Raw genomic sequence first — 19,044 nt, forward strand, 5'->3', positions numbered from 1 at the left:
AATGCAGATCTTGAGATTATACATTGGTCGTCGCAAATGTTTCTACAGCTAAGTTCATACTTTTGAATTTTGTAAAAAAATTAAGATGCATACTTCATAAAAACAAGAACACAGGGCATGTCACCGAACAATTGTATAGTATTACAAAACGTTAGAAGGGATGAGCAAAGAAAGCTCATGCTTATACTTAAACTCTGGCATTTGTATTATGATGGCATATTCAAGTGGAACAAAATGGGTACATTTTCCTTGCACACTTTTAGGTTCACTTCCCAAGCTTTCAGAAATCAGTTAGAATATTAAGCACTGAATTTGACGAAGAGAACCTAAATATTACTTAGCAGTACTACATGCACAAGATGTAGGGGAAGGAAGAAAACTAGACCCGTGCATACAGTACAAGACAAACTGTTACAACTGTCAAACATGCACTCGACAAAATTTAAAGTTTATGAAAAGTTTTATTTGTTGTCATGAAAATAAGATTCAGAAGCACACAGTTGTATATATTTTGCACATCTTCACTTAGCCTCCTGAACTTTCTTGGCATTCTGTTTTTCTTTTGCCTAGAAAACAAAAGGGAGATGAAGTTAATCTCTGATGAGACAAATATATTTCTGGAGCTTTGAATGACTGCTCATTAAATTTTTGAACTTGCAACAAAATATGTGTTAGAAAGACATTTTAAATGTAAATTTAGGCTCTTCAGAAGTATCCTACTACTATTTTACTAGGCTCATATATAAAGCCTTTTAAAGAACAGATATAAGTTTAAATATAACATCTAAAATATAAAAGAAACTATAAGTAACTTGCATAGGGGAAAAGGAGGGGTGAAAAAATCCACTGTTCTTAAAACATAATCTAACCTTCATTTGTCATACTTCCATATTAATTTCTTTTCATTTAACATACAAATAACTCTTCCTAATGAAAACATTTGATGTCACAAGAAAATACTGCATTCAGATATATTGGTTATCACAAATGAAAGTTTGAAGCAACCAAGATCTTAGTATTCTAGATCTTTAAAAAGAGCAGAATGGATTAAACCCCACAAAGAGTTCCTGCCAAGATATTTGCAAATAGATTCTCATGTAACATATCAATCGATACATGGTTCAAATCAAGACAAGGGACTAGCATTTTCTTATGAAGTTAGTGATTAGGCAAACAGAGGGTGTAATTTGGAGGCAAGACTAGCCATCTTTCTTTCAGAAGATTTGATCATTCTAAACAGGACTGGTGCTTGTTACCACTTACTATTGAACAGAACTGGATCTAATATAGTGATTTAGAATGAAGACCTGTTATCACCAGCCACTCGGGTCCACTGAAGATTTACTTGTAAATGAAGCTTGATGGTACTATTTATAACTCCTATTAACATGCAACTGGATTAAAACTCCATGGTTATCCAAGGAAGGAAAACATTAAAAACAGAATCAAAAAGTTACTGTCTTATAAATTACTTGGCCTGCAAACATACTTTCCTAAGTAAATTCAGCTAAATGGTGTACTCATTACACAATATTTAGCTCTTATTATAGTAATATAGAGGTCCTTTCTCAGTGTAAGTTCAAAATTGGGGATACTTTCAAAAGCACATGAGATACACAAGTTAGCACTGATTGTAGTACAATTCAAGTACTTGACTAGCCAGACAGGTCTATAACACTGCCAAAGTGACAGATACACTTTAATAAACAAGCCTTCATACAAACCTTAGTAATAAATCAATGTTAATAACTAGACAGTTGAAAAACGGGAAAGCAATGAGCCAATAAGTAAGCATAAGAACAAACGTCAAGCTATCCAAATTATCAAAACCTCTGTGCAAAGGTTGCCACCTAGTGTTGACAGTGAGATAATTCAGCAAAACGGAGTACCAAGAGCCCAGGCTGGCAAAAGGGACCACTTCAACATGCATCTATGTATATATGCGTTTAACTAGTATTCTGTTCAAAAAGGGATACCAAGATTGTATGGGGCACTCTACCACATACTTACGGGAGCTACATGTTACATTTAAATAAGACTTTTAATTCCCCATGTAGAAAAGTCCTAGTCACATATCTCCTGTATTGCAGCAACTTAAGGCCTATGACGTGATCATTTAGCTGCTTCTGAATTGTCTCTTCCAATAATAGCATAAGAAAATTTTTTTGGTTTCTGAAAGGGAAGATACAGTTTGCATAATAGTGCAAAGTTCATTGGTCTCTATCTCCAGTCTCCATTGGAACTGCACCGCTTGAGAAGAACTGCAAGGAACCATAAGGTAAACTAGCAACATATCTGTATGTAACAGTTTAAATAAGTCTATCCATGCCATTTATGCTTTCAAGATATTTGACTGCATTTTTAACTTCAGTAGCAAGCATGAGGAATTAGACTAATATACTATTTCTTAAAAAACAGATAAAAAATACTCACTTTTTCTACTAACGGTATTAACTGTTGGTGCTCTGCTAGTGTCTTTAATAGTTCCATGATGAAAGGCAGGTAGTTATGTTTTCTTCTAATATTTTCAATCTGAAAATAAATTAAGAGCATTAACAGAATTACTATGTGGCTACACAGGGATTTTTCCATCTCTATCATTGTCTCCTCTCACCAAGACTTGGAGTTTTTTTAAATTTCAACCAGCTAAGAACAAAGTTGAAGCAATAAAATTCTGAGCACATGGTAAGAAAGTATATACCAGATGAATTTATTGCTTAAGGCACAAATTCCCTCTATGGTATTCCATCACACTAGCTGAAAACCCCCCAACAATTAAGTTGGTTATACTGTTTAGCCACTGCGGTAACACTGAGAAGTACTGTTACCTACACTATTTATTTTCCCCTCAACTTAAATTGCAGTTAAATCTGTGCATTTTTACAGTCCCTTCCATACTTGTGGCCTTAGCCTAGGCTGAAGACTTTAAACATTGAGGCAATGCAAAAACAAAACTATATTACACACTCTGCAGCTTCTACAATAGTTCAGTCCTTCAGAAAGGTAGGAAATGGTTTAGTTTTTCAACTGAGAGGAACGACCTCCATAGAACCCAAGCAGATACCTTAACATTAGGAAAAAAAAAAGTTGACTTTTAAGTAATTTCTATAATATTTCCACATAGAATTAGGAACTTGAAGGTTCTTTTGTCCCTCGTTTTCATTTACTTTCTCTCATGCTTTATACAGCACATGCTTTGAGAGTTTAATTTGTTTGCTTTTTCTCATGCTTTATACAACATATGCTTTGAATTTTATTTTTTTAATAGTTTCTGGACTTGCATCCTGATGCAGTGGAACACAATGCAATGACACTGCTTTAAAAACACAACAATAACACATGTACTACAGAAATATATTTGTAATTATCATTACAATTATTGAGGTCTTGGTCTGTACCTTCTAGAAACTGGTGAGAAATATTTCTTCCACTTCTACTGAAGAACTACAAAATCTACAGAAAAGTAATTCTTTCATTTCTTTATCCTTTGATACATACAACTTCAATTTTAACTTATTTTTAATCTAGCCACTTTCTACCCTCCCCTCCAAAACCAGGCTAAGTGATTAAAAAAAAAAAACAAAACCCACCTTGGTTACTTAGCCTTTTAGCTGTCCCTCCTCAAAATATTCCTTTACAATTATTAGGGATTTATCAAAAAAAGCTGCAAGAGATACAGCTCAGAGAAACTTTCCCACATCTAATTTTCATTAATATCATGTTTTTTCAAATAATGATACACTTTCAGTACACACACACACATAAAGTACTTATTTAGGAAAATGCAGAACATGCCAATTGTGTCTTCACTGCTTCCCACAGAGGAAACGACAGCAGATGAACTATAACAAAAGAACAATTCAAGTACGATGGGGGAGCTTCTTCACTAAAAGCTATGCAAGTACCCATATGATAGATTAGCAGATGTACCAGCAAAACCAGAATGAATCTGTACATAAAAGCTCTGAGTCTCTTGATTAGCCTTCACTATTGATTGATGCACCAACATTCTTCATTACCAACAATGAGAGCTGGAAGAGTTGATGTGAATGCTGTGCAGAAAAGAGTTACATTAACACATGGAAGACTCTCTGGTAGAAACAAACAAATTGGAAGGGGGTGCGGGTGTGTCAAAATGAAGGGAGCTACAGAGATGATTACAAATCAGCTCGTAAGCCCTATTCTAAAAGGAAGCAATTGGCAATTAATCTCTAAATTCAGGAATGTAACACAAATTTACATAACGCTTTCTAGTACCCACCCAATCCCTACAGATTAATTGCAACAGCCTCCCATACATATAAAACCTGGCTTTTCCTTACAACAACTTTTCCAAAAGCAGTTTCATCAGAAAAGCAAAAGCTAAATACCTTATATCTTTTTAATTTTTGGTTCTCTTCTTCAATTAACATCTGGTATTTTGCAACTTCTGATTGTATGGAACTTAACATGTTACTACTTTGATCTGTGTCCATAGGCTCCTCCTTCCACAAAACAGAAAAAGGTAAATGGATGACACTATTGCATTTATTTTCAGATTGTTTTTTTTAAATTAAAATGAGTCTTGTCTTAAGAGTACTTCTATCACAGAAAAATTTAGGAACATTCAAGGAATTTTTGCAGCTAGTTATACACAGATTAGCTCAGGTGCTAGGAAAAGAATACCTCCACTACCATGGCAAATTAGTCAAGACAGACAGCTGCAATGATACTAAACTGGCTCGCTCAGAACTAACCAGAACTACAACACTACATCCACAAGGCATTGCACTGTTCACGTAGTAATCCTCCCTTGCTATTTTCAGTGATACTCCATTTGAGGAAAGGAAAGAAAACAGGTGAATAAAATTGAAGACACAGAACTACTATCAGAGAACCACTCCAGTAACTTAAATACCACAGCCTACCTCTGCAAGTTGCTGCTGTAACTCTGCAATTCTTTGTTCATATATCATCTTTCTGTCAGATACAATGGCCATCAAGTTAAATCTTATCTCGCCTTCACTGTATCTAAAAGAGGAACAAAGCAAAAAATCTGACAACTCTTAAAACCTCCTCCGTGATTTCATTATAAAGGAATACATTTTGTGGGAAAAAATATCTAAATATATCTACTATATTAACTTGTGCTATAGACCCAATCTTGCCACAAAAAATAAAATCAGACCTCAGATGAGCCGTATTCAGTATATAACTGCCAATAACCTCCTTTCTCAAGATATTCTTTCTGCCTGTGGCCACAAACTATAAGTATTGAAGCTGTCCAAAAAATAAAACAGAACAGATATAGTTGACAACAACTTGCACAGGACTGCTGCACACAATTATTTTTACTTTATTACTGTTACTTGTTAGAAAATATTGGAGACTCCTTCACAGAATGTGAAAAATACATTCAACACTTAGATTAGCAGGGCTTTCAGAGTTTAAATTCTCCAAATGTGATCTGGTAGTAATGTTTTGCTTATCAAAAAAAAGTCTACAAGTAAAAGACTATGAAAATTCAATTTTATTTCTATGTTTGGGTCTGCTGCTTGGTGGCAGAGCTAACAAGTAGGAAAGCTTCTAAAGTATGTTTTTCTAGCTTGAATTTCTAAAACAAGCCACATACCTAAGGAAAACTTATTCTCTCTGAATACTAGCTGTATGGATATAGGTTTTTTTTTGGTATTTTTAATTATAAGTGCACACCCAAACTTCATATACATGGTAATGGCACTCCATTTTCACTCATAAAGGCCCAGAGCTGTTGATGGAGTTAATCTTGTTTGTCCTTTTTCAGAGTACTAGCAGTACCTCTCTCCACTAGACTGATACCTGCTTTGGTTAGTCACATAGGAATACAGAGTGTTTGAGACTTAATCTAACATCACATCTGGGTCATGTTGGGTAATAAGTCGTGAAGTCAAGAGATATGCACAAAAATGATGCGTAAGTGTCACTCCTTAGAAGTATTTTTAAACATATATCTATTTTCTAAAAGCATCATGACCATTTACTTTTGTATACGTTTCTCAATGACAGGCCGCACAGCACTTATCCAGTCATCTTGATTGCATGCACCTAGGAAAAAAAACAACCAAAAACCAAAAAGTAATCTCCTTTGTAAAATTAATTGAAAATTCAAGATTTGTATACTTGAGGCTTATGCAGCAACTTTAGAACATGTAACAGTATTTTTCTTGGCAACTGCAGACAATTTCAAGACCTTAACACAAATGAAGAGTTTCATGATCTTGTGACCATAGAAGTCATATTACTGGTAGGTCTGCAGACTGTATAGTCTTGCCAGACTGAAGGTGAGATTTAGCAGCAAGCCACCACTGAGCTTAAAAGAAACAACTGCCAAGAAAACTGGGAAAACACGCTGGAAATGTAGCGTGGAACATATTATATCAGAGGCAAAAGAAAGTGGAGACATCTGATAGGCACTGTAGAGCTTTTGAAGACAAAATGGCACACATACAATTTAAGAAAGATTAAAAGACACAAACTAGGAACAAGTCTTACAGAGACCAGAACTATGCCCTTTTAGCTATTCTTTTTTAAAACACTGGGAAATTCCATGTTATCTAAACAAGAAAGAGGACAGTGTGGAAACACCACCCAGATAATACATAAAAAGTGTACGGAGTTGGCTGCATACATGCCCCACAGGGGAACAACAACAAAATAAATACATAGTTTATAATCAACCTGGAAAAAAGAGCTTTGAAAACGTGACAAAGATTGTCTTGGGTGACAATAACACAAAAAGGAATCTCCCCATCCTTTAAAGACCTCCATGGATGGTGACTCAACCACCTCCCTGGGCAGTCTGTTCCAGTGAAGATCTGTAAACATCCACAAGTAGTGGTTTGTGCAAACTTTTCTTGCAACAAAACTATTCATGTATTAGAAACTCACTAGATTGCATAGCCTGTTCATTTGATTACTGAATGAAAGGAGAAATGATCAGAAACCTATAGAAAGCAGGAAGAAAACTGCATTTTCAGATCAACAAAAATAAAACTATATAAATGACGGCAAAGAACTATAAGCCTGAAGAGCACATGAATAAAGTTTTAAAGATGTGCATTATTTTAATCAATAACTCTGATCCTATAACCTGATGCAATAAGCTACAGTTAAAATTAAGGATGTTCAGAAAAAATTTAAAAAATTACCTAAATCGATTGGTCCTTCCCTTAGGCCATCTAGTTCATATAGCCTTCCATTAACAGGAACATAGCTTACAAAGTGAAATGCATCTTCTTCTTTTGCTGAAGACTTTGCATCAAATTCAAACATCTGTTGTCTGCAAAGAAAATGTTAAAAAAACTGAGATAAAAAAAATTTGGTCAAATTCTGCCTAGATCTAAAACATGCATTACCTGGCAAAACTGTTGTGAACTTGCCGAATCACTTCCGAGTTGCTCAGTGCCAAACCTTTCATCTGTAGTTAAATAGTAAAATGAAATTGTAAGCCCACATGAATGTAACACTAATACTAAAAATACAGAAAATAGCAGGTACTTACCGCAGCATCAAAACTTTGTGAAAATTCCTTAAATTCTGACAAAGTCTCTCCTAGATGGATATCTTGATGAGCACAATTTAACAGCACACTTACTATGGCTTGAGTAGCACAAGCATTATTAATTACCTAGAATAAAACATAGAGAATTTTTTCAGGACCTGTAATAAAAATTTATCTGAAGCTGGTCAACAGTTTTCATTACAAACACATTATCCATACTGTGTCACATCACAGCTTCACTTTACAACAGGCAGCAAATCTAGTGCGAGTAGCTGTTTTGCTGTAGGAGACTAATAAAATGAACACTGGACGTCTATCATATACAATTCATTAATAAAACTGATATTTCACATCTCTACTTAGAAACTGTCATTCTACCACCTCCCTAAACTGATTAATATTGAACACAGAAGAAATACAAGAACCCTTTGATCTCAGTGGAAGAACAAATCAAAGCAAGCTGCCTGAATTATGTTATGTTAATCTACAGTCTTAAAAAAAATCAACTCAAAGAAAATGTCCTTCGAGCAATCAGAATTCCTGCCAAGAGCAGAAGCTTAGAAAAAAATATTAATTTGGGGTAATAAAGCACATTATGGGACGTAGAAATTTTTATAAAAAAGTTGCACTGGATAAAAAAATTTTAAATATCCTAGGGATAAACTAATAAAATTTAGATGTTTTCCAAGGAGCAAAGATTTTTTAGAAGATGGTTTGCCATATGAAATTTTAGACTTCTCACTTGTTTCTTAATTCACAATATAGCTATCCTTTTCAACCTAGCATTTAAATCACTAGTTTGTGTAACACTGTTACTTAGATTTGTTAAATATTCAATTTTTAGAAAATATAAACAAACCCCTTCATATTACAGCCATGACTTTAATGTTGCTCAGTAATACTAAAATCAAAATACAGTATTTAAAGAGAGAGACTATAAGGATAATTAAATATAATCTGAGATATGATTAAAAGCACAAATTTTTCGAATTTTTTTCTGAACATCCTTAATTTTAACCATAGCTTATCGCATCAGGTTATAGGTAAAGGGCTGTGCACGTGAAACCACTTCCAACAAGAAAGGAGAAAGGCAAAAAAAAAAAGCAAACAACAACAAAAACCCAAAAAAACCTCAACCTGTTTTATAATCAAAGCTAGTCCCTAACTAACAAAGGAAAGCCTATGTTAGCACTTTAAGCCACATCATATATTTATTTTGAATACTTCAGAGTTCTCATTTCAGATTATGTCTGCATAGTGCAGGTGATGAAGAAATAAAGCGCTTTTTAATTTAAGAAGAATACAATCTAGTTGACCTAAATGATAATCAAGGGAATCAACTACACACACAGATTACAGCAACTGCAACTCGAATTAAAGAAACTGCAGGTATACAAGCTAATGGTTGGAGTTCACACAACTACAAAAAAAGAGGCTGCAGAAGAAAAAAAAACATCAAGGGCAGTGAAATAATAAATAGCAGCAGAAAAATTAAAAACTACAGAATACCAGAATAACATAATTCAAGAGAATAAATACAGTAACTTTTTCAGGAAAAAGAACCAAGAACTGAAAATTCTCCAAGACATGACTAGAAAATGGTATCAGAGACAGTTTTAGTAGTACTAGAAGGAAAGCAGGAAAATCCTAAATGGATTAGAACAAGTTAACCCGAAGCAGTGTTTACAAACATCGTAATTAAACTGATAGAGAAAGGAGGAAGAAGGTAGACATCTGTAGTGAAGAACTAATAGAACAGTGCTATTAGAATGAAGGGAGGGTCACTACAGCAAACTGCACTTGTTAAATAACTAAAACAGGACATTATACGGAGAGACAGCACTAAGTGGTAACTATTTTGACTGAAAAAAACCAAGATTGAACAATGAAAATCAGTTTCTCTGTCCGCCTGCTACCCCAGCTTCAGACAGCTTCAAAAAAGGGAAGGGAAATTAAGAGATTTTTGCACCTAGAGGCAAGATCAACAAATAAACTGTGTTGGACCAGCTAGATACAAGAGCTTTAAAAAACAGCAAAAATAGGAGAAATAATTAAACTGAGCAGAGAATTTGTGGTCTCATCAAATACTTGCCTTTCAGCAGAAATATATTTCTGTACTCCAATTGCAGTATGAGAGGAGTCTGTTTAAGTGTATAAGGATCAGGCTAAACCATGTATTACTGCTAGAAAACAGTCTGCCACAGATGCAAACCTTACACCAGTGGCCTCCAGCTGCTAAAATGGAAATACATCATAGCACTACAAAATCTCTTCAGAGAGTGACAAGCAGGAGGTAAGAAAAATCAGCAAGAATAGTCCTGTAGCAGAGGAACAGAAGGAAGTGCAGCTGACGTGTAAATAGATAGCATGTTCCTGGACCTAGCTGACATAGAGAAGTACCAAGATGGAAGGAGTGGTAGCTTATGGGAGGGTGAAGAGCAGAGAGTGAGGAAGTGACTTGTACCAAACAGATGAGTGCAAGGTTTATTTGAGACATGGGCACAGCATCCTATCAATGCACACATCCAGTCCAGCACCGCTATGTGCACATGCTAGCGAGTCCATTGAGAGAGAAGCTGGTCAAGACACTAACTTCCAATGTGTCTCTTACTTAAGGTTTCTCAGCATTGGCAGAAAACATTGTCTGCATTTAGATGCCATGAGAATACACGTGGGTTGTCCTGTAAAGATTTTTATTTTGACTTAAACAAACCTAAGAGGATTTTCTCTGTTTGTCCAGAAATCTCAACATTTGCCTGTATATTTCTGTACAGGAAGTCCTGGTGAGCTATTCGATTGATCAATATTCAGGACTTCAACCTACAGCAGATATCCTTCCAAAGCTACAAGGTATATTTAATAATTTTAAAATAAAATAATAATATACATATATATATATAAGCACATTAGTGAGATGATCTCAAATAACTGAGACGATCACCATATTACCAAGTGAAGCTTAGGTTACAAACAAAGGAACCAGCTGAACAGGCTACTCTGACATACTCCAATTAAGATGTGTAACTTTGTAAGCATGTGCCTTTCCCTAAGGGTCAAGTCTGAATCCCGGGATCAACGTAAGGCTGAAGCACTAAGTCTTGACTTGCATTCTTTATCTGCTGGATTTGTATTTTGTTTTCCAAAAAGCTGTGGACGATCCCATGCAGCAATTTGTAGCATAACCAGCAAACAAAACTCTGGGGGTCACTTACTAAGCATCTCAATGTTACAAAACAGCTGGCTTTACAAAGCTCAACATGAAAAAATTCAGCATTAGGACAAAGTTCTGAAACTTATTCCACCTAATTTTATTTATTTTCATTGCTTAGGACAAAGTAATAATCTTCCTATAAGTTATATTCAGTTACTGAAAAATCCCTTCGACTTTGATTAGACACGTTGCAGGTTAATTTTACTTCAGTCATCTGTTACCACAAGTTTAGCTTTAACACAGGTATCTGGTCTATCTTAATGTTACCAACCTGAAAATTTCACAAATTTTGACTTTGAAATCAACTGAAGTATTGTACTGTTAAAAAAATCCCACATAACATGCTTCCACTAGTGGCACAAAGATAAATGAGGACCAGTGTTTTGTTACTACATTAAACAAACACATTTAGAAGATTGTCCTTCTGAAGGTATGTAGATTTTATTCCAAATTAATGATGTTAATGTCATTATCACAGTTTTAATATTCTATCATCATAATGCAGCATAAATCCACGGCACAAACCAATTACTAAAAACAGTGCTGAAGACAGCACACTGAGTGGTACAATCATACAGTCACTGTGTGTAAAAATAACAGCAAGGGCCTACTTAAGCAACAGAAATCAGGAAATTCAGAGTTAAGGTTGAAACTGTATCCTTAACTCACCTCATTGTGCCTAGGTATCCTAGCTCAAAGGGTATGTAAGATCATCCAGAGTTCTGTGGCCTCAAATAGAGGACCAAATCATACCTAGGCATAACAGGGAGGCCAAATTTAACATGAGTGCACATAAAAGTGACCAATAAAAAAAGTTTCCTTTAAAATGCATGCACATTAGCCAAACTTTAAAATTGACCCTCCCCACAACATACTTGTGATTTAACTTTGAACAAGATCTAGTTATCATTTGGAATTCAACTACAGTATTGCTATGAAAATGGACGAGTAAAACGTGAGCAAGCACAAGCTTCTTACCAAAATTGTGTTTCCTAATATAATTTTAAAGATGTTTTGCTAGACAGTTTGAGAGCTGTAGTCTTTTACATCTAACTAAAGTTTCGTCTCTAAAAATGAAATAATTGAAGACTGAACATCTAATTAAAATTGAACAGAAACAGAGACGTGTTGTAAACACAATTTATTTTCCAAACTAAATTGTTGTTACGTATTAGCAGTCACAGTCTTGCTCATACAGGATTCAGAATGACACTTTAAAACTTCTCTGCAGTAAAACTGATTGTACCAGATCTCTCTAGATGGGAACATTTAGGAAAAGAAAACGAATGGGAAAGGAAAGAGCTAAAGACTTCTTAGGATTTTTAGGGCTCCAGTGTCATATCAGTTTTGAAGATATACAAATTAACATATGGTTATTCTACTCATCACTTTACCTTTGTAATTAAGGGAAAAAAAAAAAAAAAAAAAGCACTGACATCTGAAAAAGATCCTTGAAAGGTAACAAAACCCCATGCTCAAAGCCACCATAAAACTGGACACAAACCACGCACGAGAACATTAAAAAGGCACCTAGCTAGCTGCATGATAGCTGGGAGGAGTTGCTCTTTTACAATGGAAATACCTAGTATTAATTCTTGTCTTCCCTTGTGCTCCTGCGTGACTCAGAAGGATTCACCTACTGTGGTTGCAAGAATTGCAATAACCTCAGCACTATTATAAAGAAACTCCTGTTCTCCCTCACTCACTTTTCAACAGCTTTGGCCTGTACAGACTCACCAAACAAAAACATCTCGTAATATAGCAGGAAACCTGCCCAGAAAATACACACAGAAAACCTACAGGAAACTGCTAGCTGATGAGTTGCACTGGCTCATGGAAGGTCAGTTAGTAGCTGAGCCATTGCAAGAGAGAAACAGAACCATGCAGTTCAAATGAGACAGGTCAGGAGCACCAAGACATCCTGCTCTCATCAACAGAAAAGCATCAGATCAGCCATTTGCTTCAGAAAACTCTATCAGTCCACAAAACATAGCTTGTCGAATTGGACCTCTACGGCTAGCTTCCTCCAATGTGAAATCAGTATATCAAATCCACGATATCTAAACCAACTTCCTTCATTTATCTGTTGACTTTTAATTTCCATTTCTTTGTGACTACTTGACTAGTTGTTAAGTCACAATACCTCACTCTGAGCAAAACTGAACTGACTCGAAACACAAGTGCATACATATGTGTGTGTGTGTGTACACATACACACTTACAAGTACCACTGCACTTGACTAACAAATAATGCTATAACATTAAAAAGATATTCTAATTTTAAACTCATGGCAAGTTACTTTTTAAACATACATAATGTCGGAATTAGTGGAAAATTGGTGAGGAGAATTGTAAACATCTTGGGGTGACTTGTAACCGGGGTGTGAGAAAATAAAATCATGCTAATCATTACTTAGTTTTGTGTGCTGCACAAGTAGAAGCTCTGTGGTTAGATAAGACAGGCCCATGATAAACTCAAGAGACACTCTAATGAACATCCTTGAGATGTTCACTAATGAGATGATCATTAATGATCTCCATCTAATGAGATTCCTGCCCTGCTTTGGGACAGATCAAAACATAGTGGAAAATTATGATTCTTCGATATCCAGGCAAAACCCAACCGGTTTACACTCATTCCTTCTAGGAAGTACCAAGGACCACAGTGCCTGAATTCCTGCTTGCATTTGCTGTGCCCAGGGGTTGTTTCAAAGATCCCCATGTTCACAAGGTAATGGGAATAAATTTACTCTTTGCATTTCATCCGCGGTTTGCAGTTGTCCCTGCATCCTGCCTGTGTCGTCTCACACATATTCCATGCCATCATGTGACATAACCAACTACTGCTATTTTAAAATACTGAATACTTCTCAAAATTGCTTTCTATGCTGAAATTAAGGAATCCTTCGTCATTCCAGCACACATTTTTTGAAGGGAGCAAGTGAAGCAGGAGGAAGATAAAGTTGAGAAGTCTGGCTGGAAAGCTGCCTGGAGGAGAAGGACCTGGGGGTGTTGGTTGACAGCAACTGAACATGAGCCAGCAGTGGCCCAGATGGCCAAGAAGGCCAATGGCATCTTGGCTTGTATCAGAAACGGCACGACCAGCAGGTCCAGGGAGGTTATTCTCCCTCTGTACTCGGCACTGGTGAGACCACTCCTTGAATCCTGTGTTCAGTTCTGGGCCCCTCACCACAAGAAGGATGTTGAGGCTCTGGAGCGAGTCCAGAGAAGAGCAACGAAGCTGGTGCAGGGGCTGGAGAACAGGCCTTATGAGGAACGGCTGAGAGAGCTGGGGGTGTTTAGCCTGGAGAAGAGGAGGCTGAGGGGAGACCTCATTGCTCTCTACAACTACCTGAAAGGAGGTCGTGGAGAGGAGGGTGCTGGCCTCTTCTCCCAAGTGACAGGGGACAGGATGAGAGGGAATGCTCTCAAGCTCCGCCAGGGGAGGTTCAGGCTGAACATTAGGAAAAAATTTTTCACGGGAAGGGTCATTGGGCACTGGAAGAGGCTGCCCAGGGAGGTGGTTGAGTCACCTTCCCTGGAGGTGTTTAAGGGACAGGTGGACGAGGCACTGAGGGGCATGGGTTAGTGTTTCATAGGAATGGTTGGACTCAATGATCCAGGAGGTCTTTTCCAACCTGGTGATTCTATGACTCCTACACGTCCACAAAGAGGTTTCAGACTTAAGAAAACAGTAAAATATGAATGCTTCAAAGAAAGCTACAAAATAAAGAAGACTTTTCATTATTAACCTTTAATTTTCTGAGCTTGTTAGCAAGTCTAACATTATCCAAATTTTCTGATGTGCATTCTGCAACACCAACTTAAGGCTGAACAAAGCTACCCTTAGATTCCTATTAATTTCCCCCTGGCACACAACTGCCCTTTAAGAGCTATGTCAAGGATTTTCCCTGATGCTATTCTGTAGCCACAGCCTACCGATCACTAAGAGCATGCTTGATTAGGTAGAAATCACAACCTAAACCACTGCCTGTTAGGCCTAACAACCTAGAAAGACATTTGGCAAACTACCGTTGATCACTGTATCATAAGAATAGTGGACACTTCCTGGCAGGACTCAAGAGCCACAGCAGGCTAAGAATGAAGGAAATAGTATTAAAAAAATCATGGAATATAGTGATCTACAATAGCATGAAATAGCATGGTTGACAATGGAAGAAATGATTTAAAGATGATTATCTGCACAACAGAAACATGTACAGAGTAGCTAGAAGAGCTACAGATGGACCTAATGTTTCCATTTTCCATATTTCTATACTTTTAGTTACAATTGCCCAGGGAGGACTTTACATCCTGAAATTTACATACAGAACACTGCTGCATTTGTGAAAACCAAACACACACATACCCATAAAGCAAAAAACCCAAGCCAACATCCAGTCAATGCGTCAGTCTTCATAGAAAGGCCTTTTGATAAAAATGCTTTGTAATTAACACATGTAAGGTTGCACTTCTTGTTGCGACTGTTACATTAATTACTGTTTGAGAAGTTAGTCTTTAAAAAGAGCTAAAACCATGTTATTAAATGCTCCTGCTTTCATTCTGATTACTTTCTCTTTCTCTTCTTACTTGCAAATAATACACACAACAGCCTGTCAAAGCCAAACCAGAATTTCAGTAGCATTCTGTATTTAATAAAACACAATGGACTATGTTAACAAAAATTATTTTCCTGTAATTTCTAATTTAAACTCACATTTCTGATTTAAATACTTAAAGCTTCCATACCAAAATGGTGCGTAAACTCTTAAAGGAAACTATTATCCCAGAGTTACGCTGACCTGGCTGCAAGAGCATTTGAGACACACAAGAGAAAAACTTGGCCAAAATAATCACTGCTTCCCAGAATTTGTTGAAAGTGGTTTCAAAAAAATAATTTGCTCATTCTGCTGAGAACATTTACCAAGTAACTCCTTATTGCACAGAAAAGTTACTTACTCTTATATGAAAGGGGCTGACAAATACGAGTTTTACCCTTCCATACCTGATATTTTTGTTGGACTTGACATATCAATCCCGTTTACTTTGTTAATCATCTTTCAATACATAGTTCTTAGTCTCACAGAATTTGTTAAAGTTATTTCACCTTGTAAAATGTTAAATTATCTGTACACATTAACAAAAAGCTATTTATCTTTCAGAATTAAAAGCTATATTTAATGACATATCTAAGAAAAATACTGAAATTGCTTTACCTGTTTAGCGAAAAATATGGTATCCAGTCTGGAATCCTGAACAACAGAACCTGCTGGTTCCTCTCCAGGCTGCCACTTGAAGAGGAAAATCAGCCCATGTACTGGCCTAAAAATTAAAATTGATAGAAAAAAAAAAAAATCGCTCGTACCAACGAAAAATATCAAAGCCAGAGACCTCTACTATAACTTAACTGTATGCCGGTACAGTAAATCTGTTAATTATTTCTTTCTAAACATAGGAAATTGGCACTGAAATTTTCACATGTGCTCTTTCAACTGGGCAAAACACACTTTAGGCTTCTTTCAGTACATGCTAAATAATTCCAATCTGAATTAGCACTTAGTAATTTTCACAAATCAGGACCTGTTTTCCTGTTTACTGTACACTACACAAAAAGCCACATAAACATCCGTCAATCATATACAAGAGCTGGAACTCAAGTTTTGGTAAGCCTTTTAAGCATAAATAAAACATTCAACTATAAGAGGAACTTATGTGAAACTTCATGTTTTGAATTAACCCTATGAGAAGGAAGAGAAATTCATTTTTTTCTCCTTCCAAAACTGTGTCTCGCTCTTCAGACTGCATGTCTTGAATAGTAAACAGTTTTTCCTGCACGTTGCACTGTAGTTAGTAATCATACAAACCAAGAACTTATTAGTAAAAGGAAACAATTCTTACAAAAGCTACAGTTAGAATTAAGCAAACTCTTTTCACCGTACCAACCTGAACTTAAGGTAATCGCCACAAAGGCACCACAAAAGGCTTATCTACAAAAGGTAAACACACTACTGTATTGCACGCAAAACTTTTCTTAATTTCTGACCAGAAGTTCGAGACACCTTTTCAAATAGTGGGTCCACTGAATTTGAAAAATGCTATGCGTTATTGTACACTTTAACTCTCAGTATTTAAGTTCAATATTGTACATGTGTCGGGGAGGGAAAGAAGCTGGCCATCACTCAACGCTAGAAAGATACGCATCTGACAGTACAAGCAAAGAAAGCAGATATGTTACTTTACGAAGAAAACAGGTAATGTTCTGATGAAGTAGCATAGGAAGTACATAGCACAGCCAGCAAATACACCACTTCTCAAGAAACATTTCTGCTATTCCAGTGTCACTTCTCAAATACCTTCAATCAGACAAAAATTCTAGAACCACGTCTCCTGTACTAATTGCTGCATCTCCCCAAAAAGTTATTACAGAAGTATTGGAGATCTGCACAGGAATGGTCTGTGTTAGAAGACATTTTCCTCTTAAAATCCTGTACATGAACATTGATAACATACATCACAGACAAAACAATAGAAGAATTAATATTGCCTAAGGAGGGCAGAAATATTGGAAGCGGTTCTGCAGGAGAAACAAGTCAAAGAAGTACACAGATGCAATATCATGTTATACAAGGAAGAAGGGCGATAAAATGAGGAACGTAAGTTTGTCAAAGAACATAACACAAGCCAATAACAAAATAACTACAAATCTATTTTCACATTCTAGCTGCTATTTGTACCTCTTTCCAAAATCAGAAAAGCTAGGTTAAATACCAAGCCGTTAACAAAAAGTAATTGAACTGCCAAATACTTAATCAAATCAAAATCCTAATATGAAATTCAAGGTAAACTGAGGAAAAACCAAACAAAACAGACCCCACCCCCCCCAATATGCCAACAAAACCACCCACTCTAGTACATATTCTTACAGCGATTTCGCATAAATGTGAATAAAACACATGTAGTTCAGAAAAGTGCCGTACTTCAATTTTTCAAAGTTCTCTGGTTCCAGGCTCCATATTTCTTCAACTTGTGCTCCTCTACAACCTGGAACAAGGAAAGATACGGGTTTCTTTAGCTATTCTATTTAAAACGGGCACAGCCAGGTATGACAGACACATGAAAGAACTATGGTAACATTTACAACTTGTATGTCCAAGTTATGAAAAGCTTATTTATAGGCTTTAAAGGACCTTTATTAAAAAAACCAAAACAGATCAAGAGAAATGACTTCAGGAATTTCTCCTGCACATGGTGATGCTGTCTTTATAACACAGCTGCATTTAGAAAATAAACAGGGGAGATGAACGCATTTCTAGTCACCTTACCTCCTTTAGTCAACAGAAAATAATACTGTTTTTAAAGAAATTGTCAGTTAGTCCAAAACAGAACTTAAAACATAGATCTCCAGAGAAAGACCCACAGTAGCTGACTGAAAATACTGTAAGCAATACACTACAGCAATTGATTTGCACGAGACAGGGCCCAAAAGGCTCAAATATTTATTACACGGAAGATTAATCTATTAGTTAAATAGAAACACAGAAAGAGAAACATACCTAGACTTCACTTGAGAGGAAAAGACATGACAGAAACTATTCATCAATATAACCTAGTTTAGACTAACTTTTGGCCAAAATCCTGCATAAACTTATCTGCTGTTAACGACGTAACCAATCTAAGAGCTGAAGCGGCCCCGCAAGCCGCCCAGCACCACAGCTCAGCTCCGGGGGGCCCCGCGCCTGCCCCATCGCCCGCCGCCGAGCGCCCGGTGAGCGAAGAGTCCCGCCTGGTGAGCGGAGAGTGCCCGGGGGCTCCTCGCCGCCCGCAGAGGTCGCGGGAGACGCTCCTTTCACCGTGTAGGCGGGAGCGAGTTCCCGCCCGCCCGGCCGGCCCCTGCCTCCCCTCTGCCGTGCCCCGTCCCGGGCTCAGCCGCCGCGGCCCCGCGCCCTTCCCTGTCCCGCTTCCCCTCACCGAAGCCCTTGATGAGCTCCGTGAAGACGCCCGGATCGCTCTCCATGAGGCACCACTCGCCGGCGCTGCTCCCCCCCGACATGGCGGCGGCCGCGCGCTCCCTCAGCCCCCGCCGCCGCCCGCAGAGGCTGTGAGGCCGCCGCGCGCCGCGCCCTTCCCGTCAGGCCCCGCGACCCACGCGGGCCCTCACGGCCGCGGCGAGGCGGGGCGGCAGCAGGAAGCGGCGGCGCGGACTGGATCCGGGGCGGGCGCCCGCACCCGGCGGCACCGCCCCAGCCGCGGAGGAGGCCGCGCCCCTGCCCTACAGCGCCGCTCTCGGCGCGGCGGGGGGTGGGGAGAAGCCCCT

The 19,044-nt window shown here is 37.6% G+C and overlaps 1 protein-coding gene across 3 annotated transcripts; it reads right to left on the minus strand.

Annotated features, from left to right (window-relative positions):
* Window positions 1-441: 441 nt before the first annotated feature.
* Window positions 442-18,938, minus strand: UCHL5 (ubiquitin C-terminal hydrolase L5). 3 transcript variants are annotated; one of them, XM_069862545.1, is made up of 11 exons: window positions 18,699-18,938; window positions 17,708-17,771; window positions 15,947-16,052; window positions 7,520-7,645; window positions 7,374-7,435; window positions 7,167-7,297; window positions 6,000-6,063; window positions 4,908-5,010; window positions 4,371-4,481; window positions 2,434-2,532; window positions 442-566 (listed from the first exon to the last, which is right to left on the minus strand). In XM_069862545.1, the coding sequence occupies exons 1-11, from the start codon at window positions 18,778-18,780 to the stop codon at window positions 522-524; spliced, it is 993 nt and encodes a 330-aa protein (XP_069718646.1). In that variant the 5' UTR covers window positions 18,781-18,938; the 3' UTR covers window positions 442-521. The 3 variants fall into 3 exon arrangements, with proteins under 3 accessions (XP_069718646.1, XP_069718644.1, XP_069718647.1); XM_069862543.1 differs by having other exon boundaries at window positions 4,371-4,484; XM_069862546.1 differs by lacking the exon at window positions 4,371-4,481.
* Between the last annotated feature and the right edge of the window lie 106 nt (window positions 18,939-19,044).

Source organism: Phaenicophaeus curvirostris, chromosome 8, assembly GCF_032191515.1.
Source record: "Phaenicophaeus curvirostris isolate KB17595 chromosome 8, BPBGC_Pcur_1.0, whole genome shotgun sequence".
NCBI classification, from domain to species: Eukaryota; Metazoa; Chordata; class Aves; order Cuculiformes; family Cuculidae; genus Phaenicophaeus; species Phaenicophaeus curvirostris.

Excerpts from the sequence above, each read along its gene's own strand:
- UCHL5 (XM_069862543.1), bottom strand. The coding sequence starts at position 18,780 with ATGTCGGGGGGGAGCAGCGCCGGCGAGTGGTGCCTCATGGAGAGCGAT. Across the intron at positions 7,436-7,519 it reads CACAAAGTTTTGATGCTGCG|ATGAAAGGTTTGGCACTGAG; the intron begins GTAAGTACCTGC and ends ATTTAACTACAG. Across the intron at positions 567-2,433 it reads TAATACCGTTAGTAGAAAAA|GCAAAAGAAAAACAGAATGC; the intron begins GTGAGTATTTTT and ends TTTGTTTTCTAG.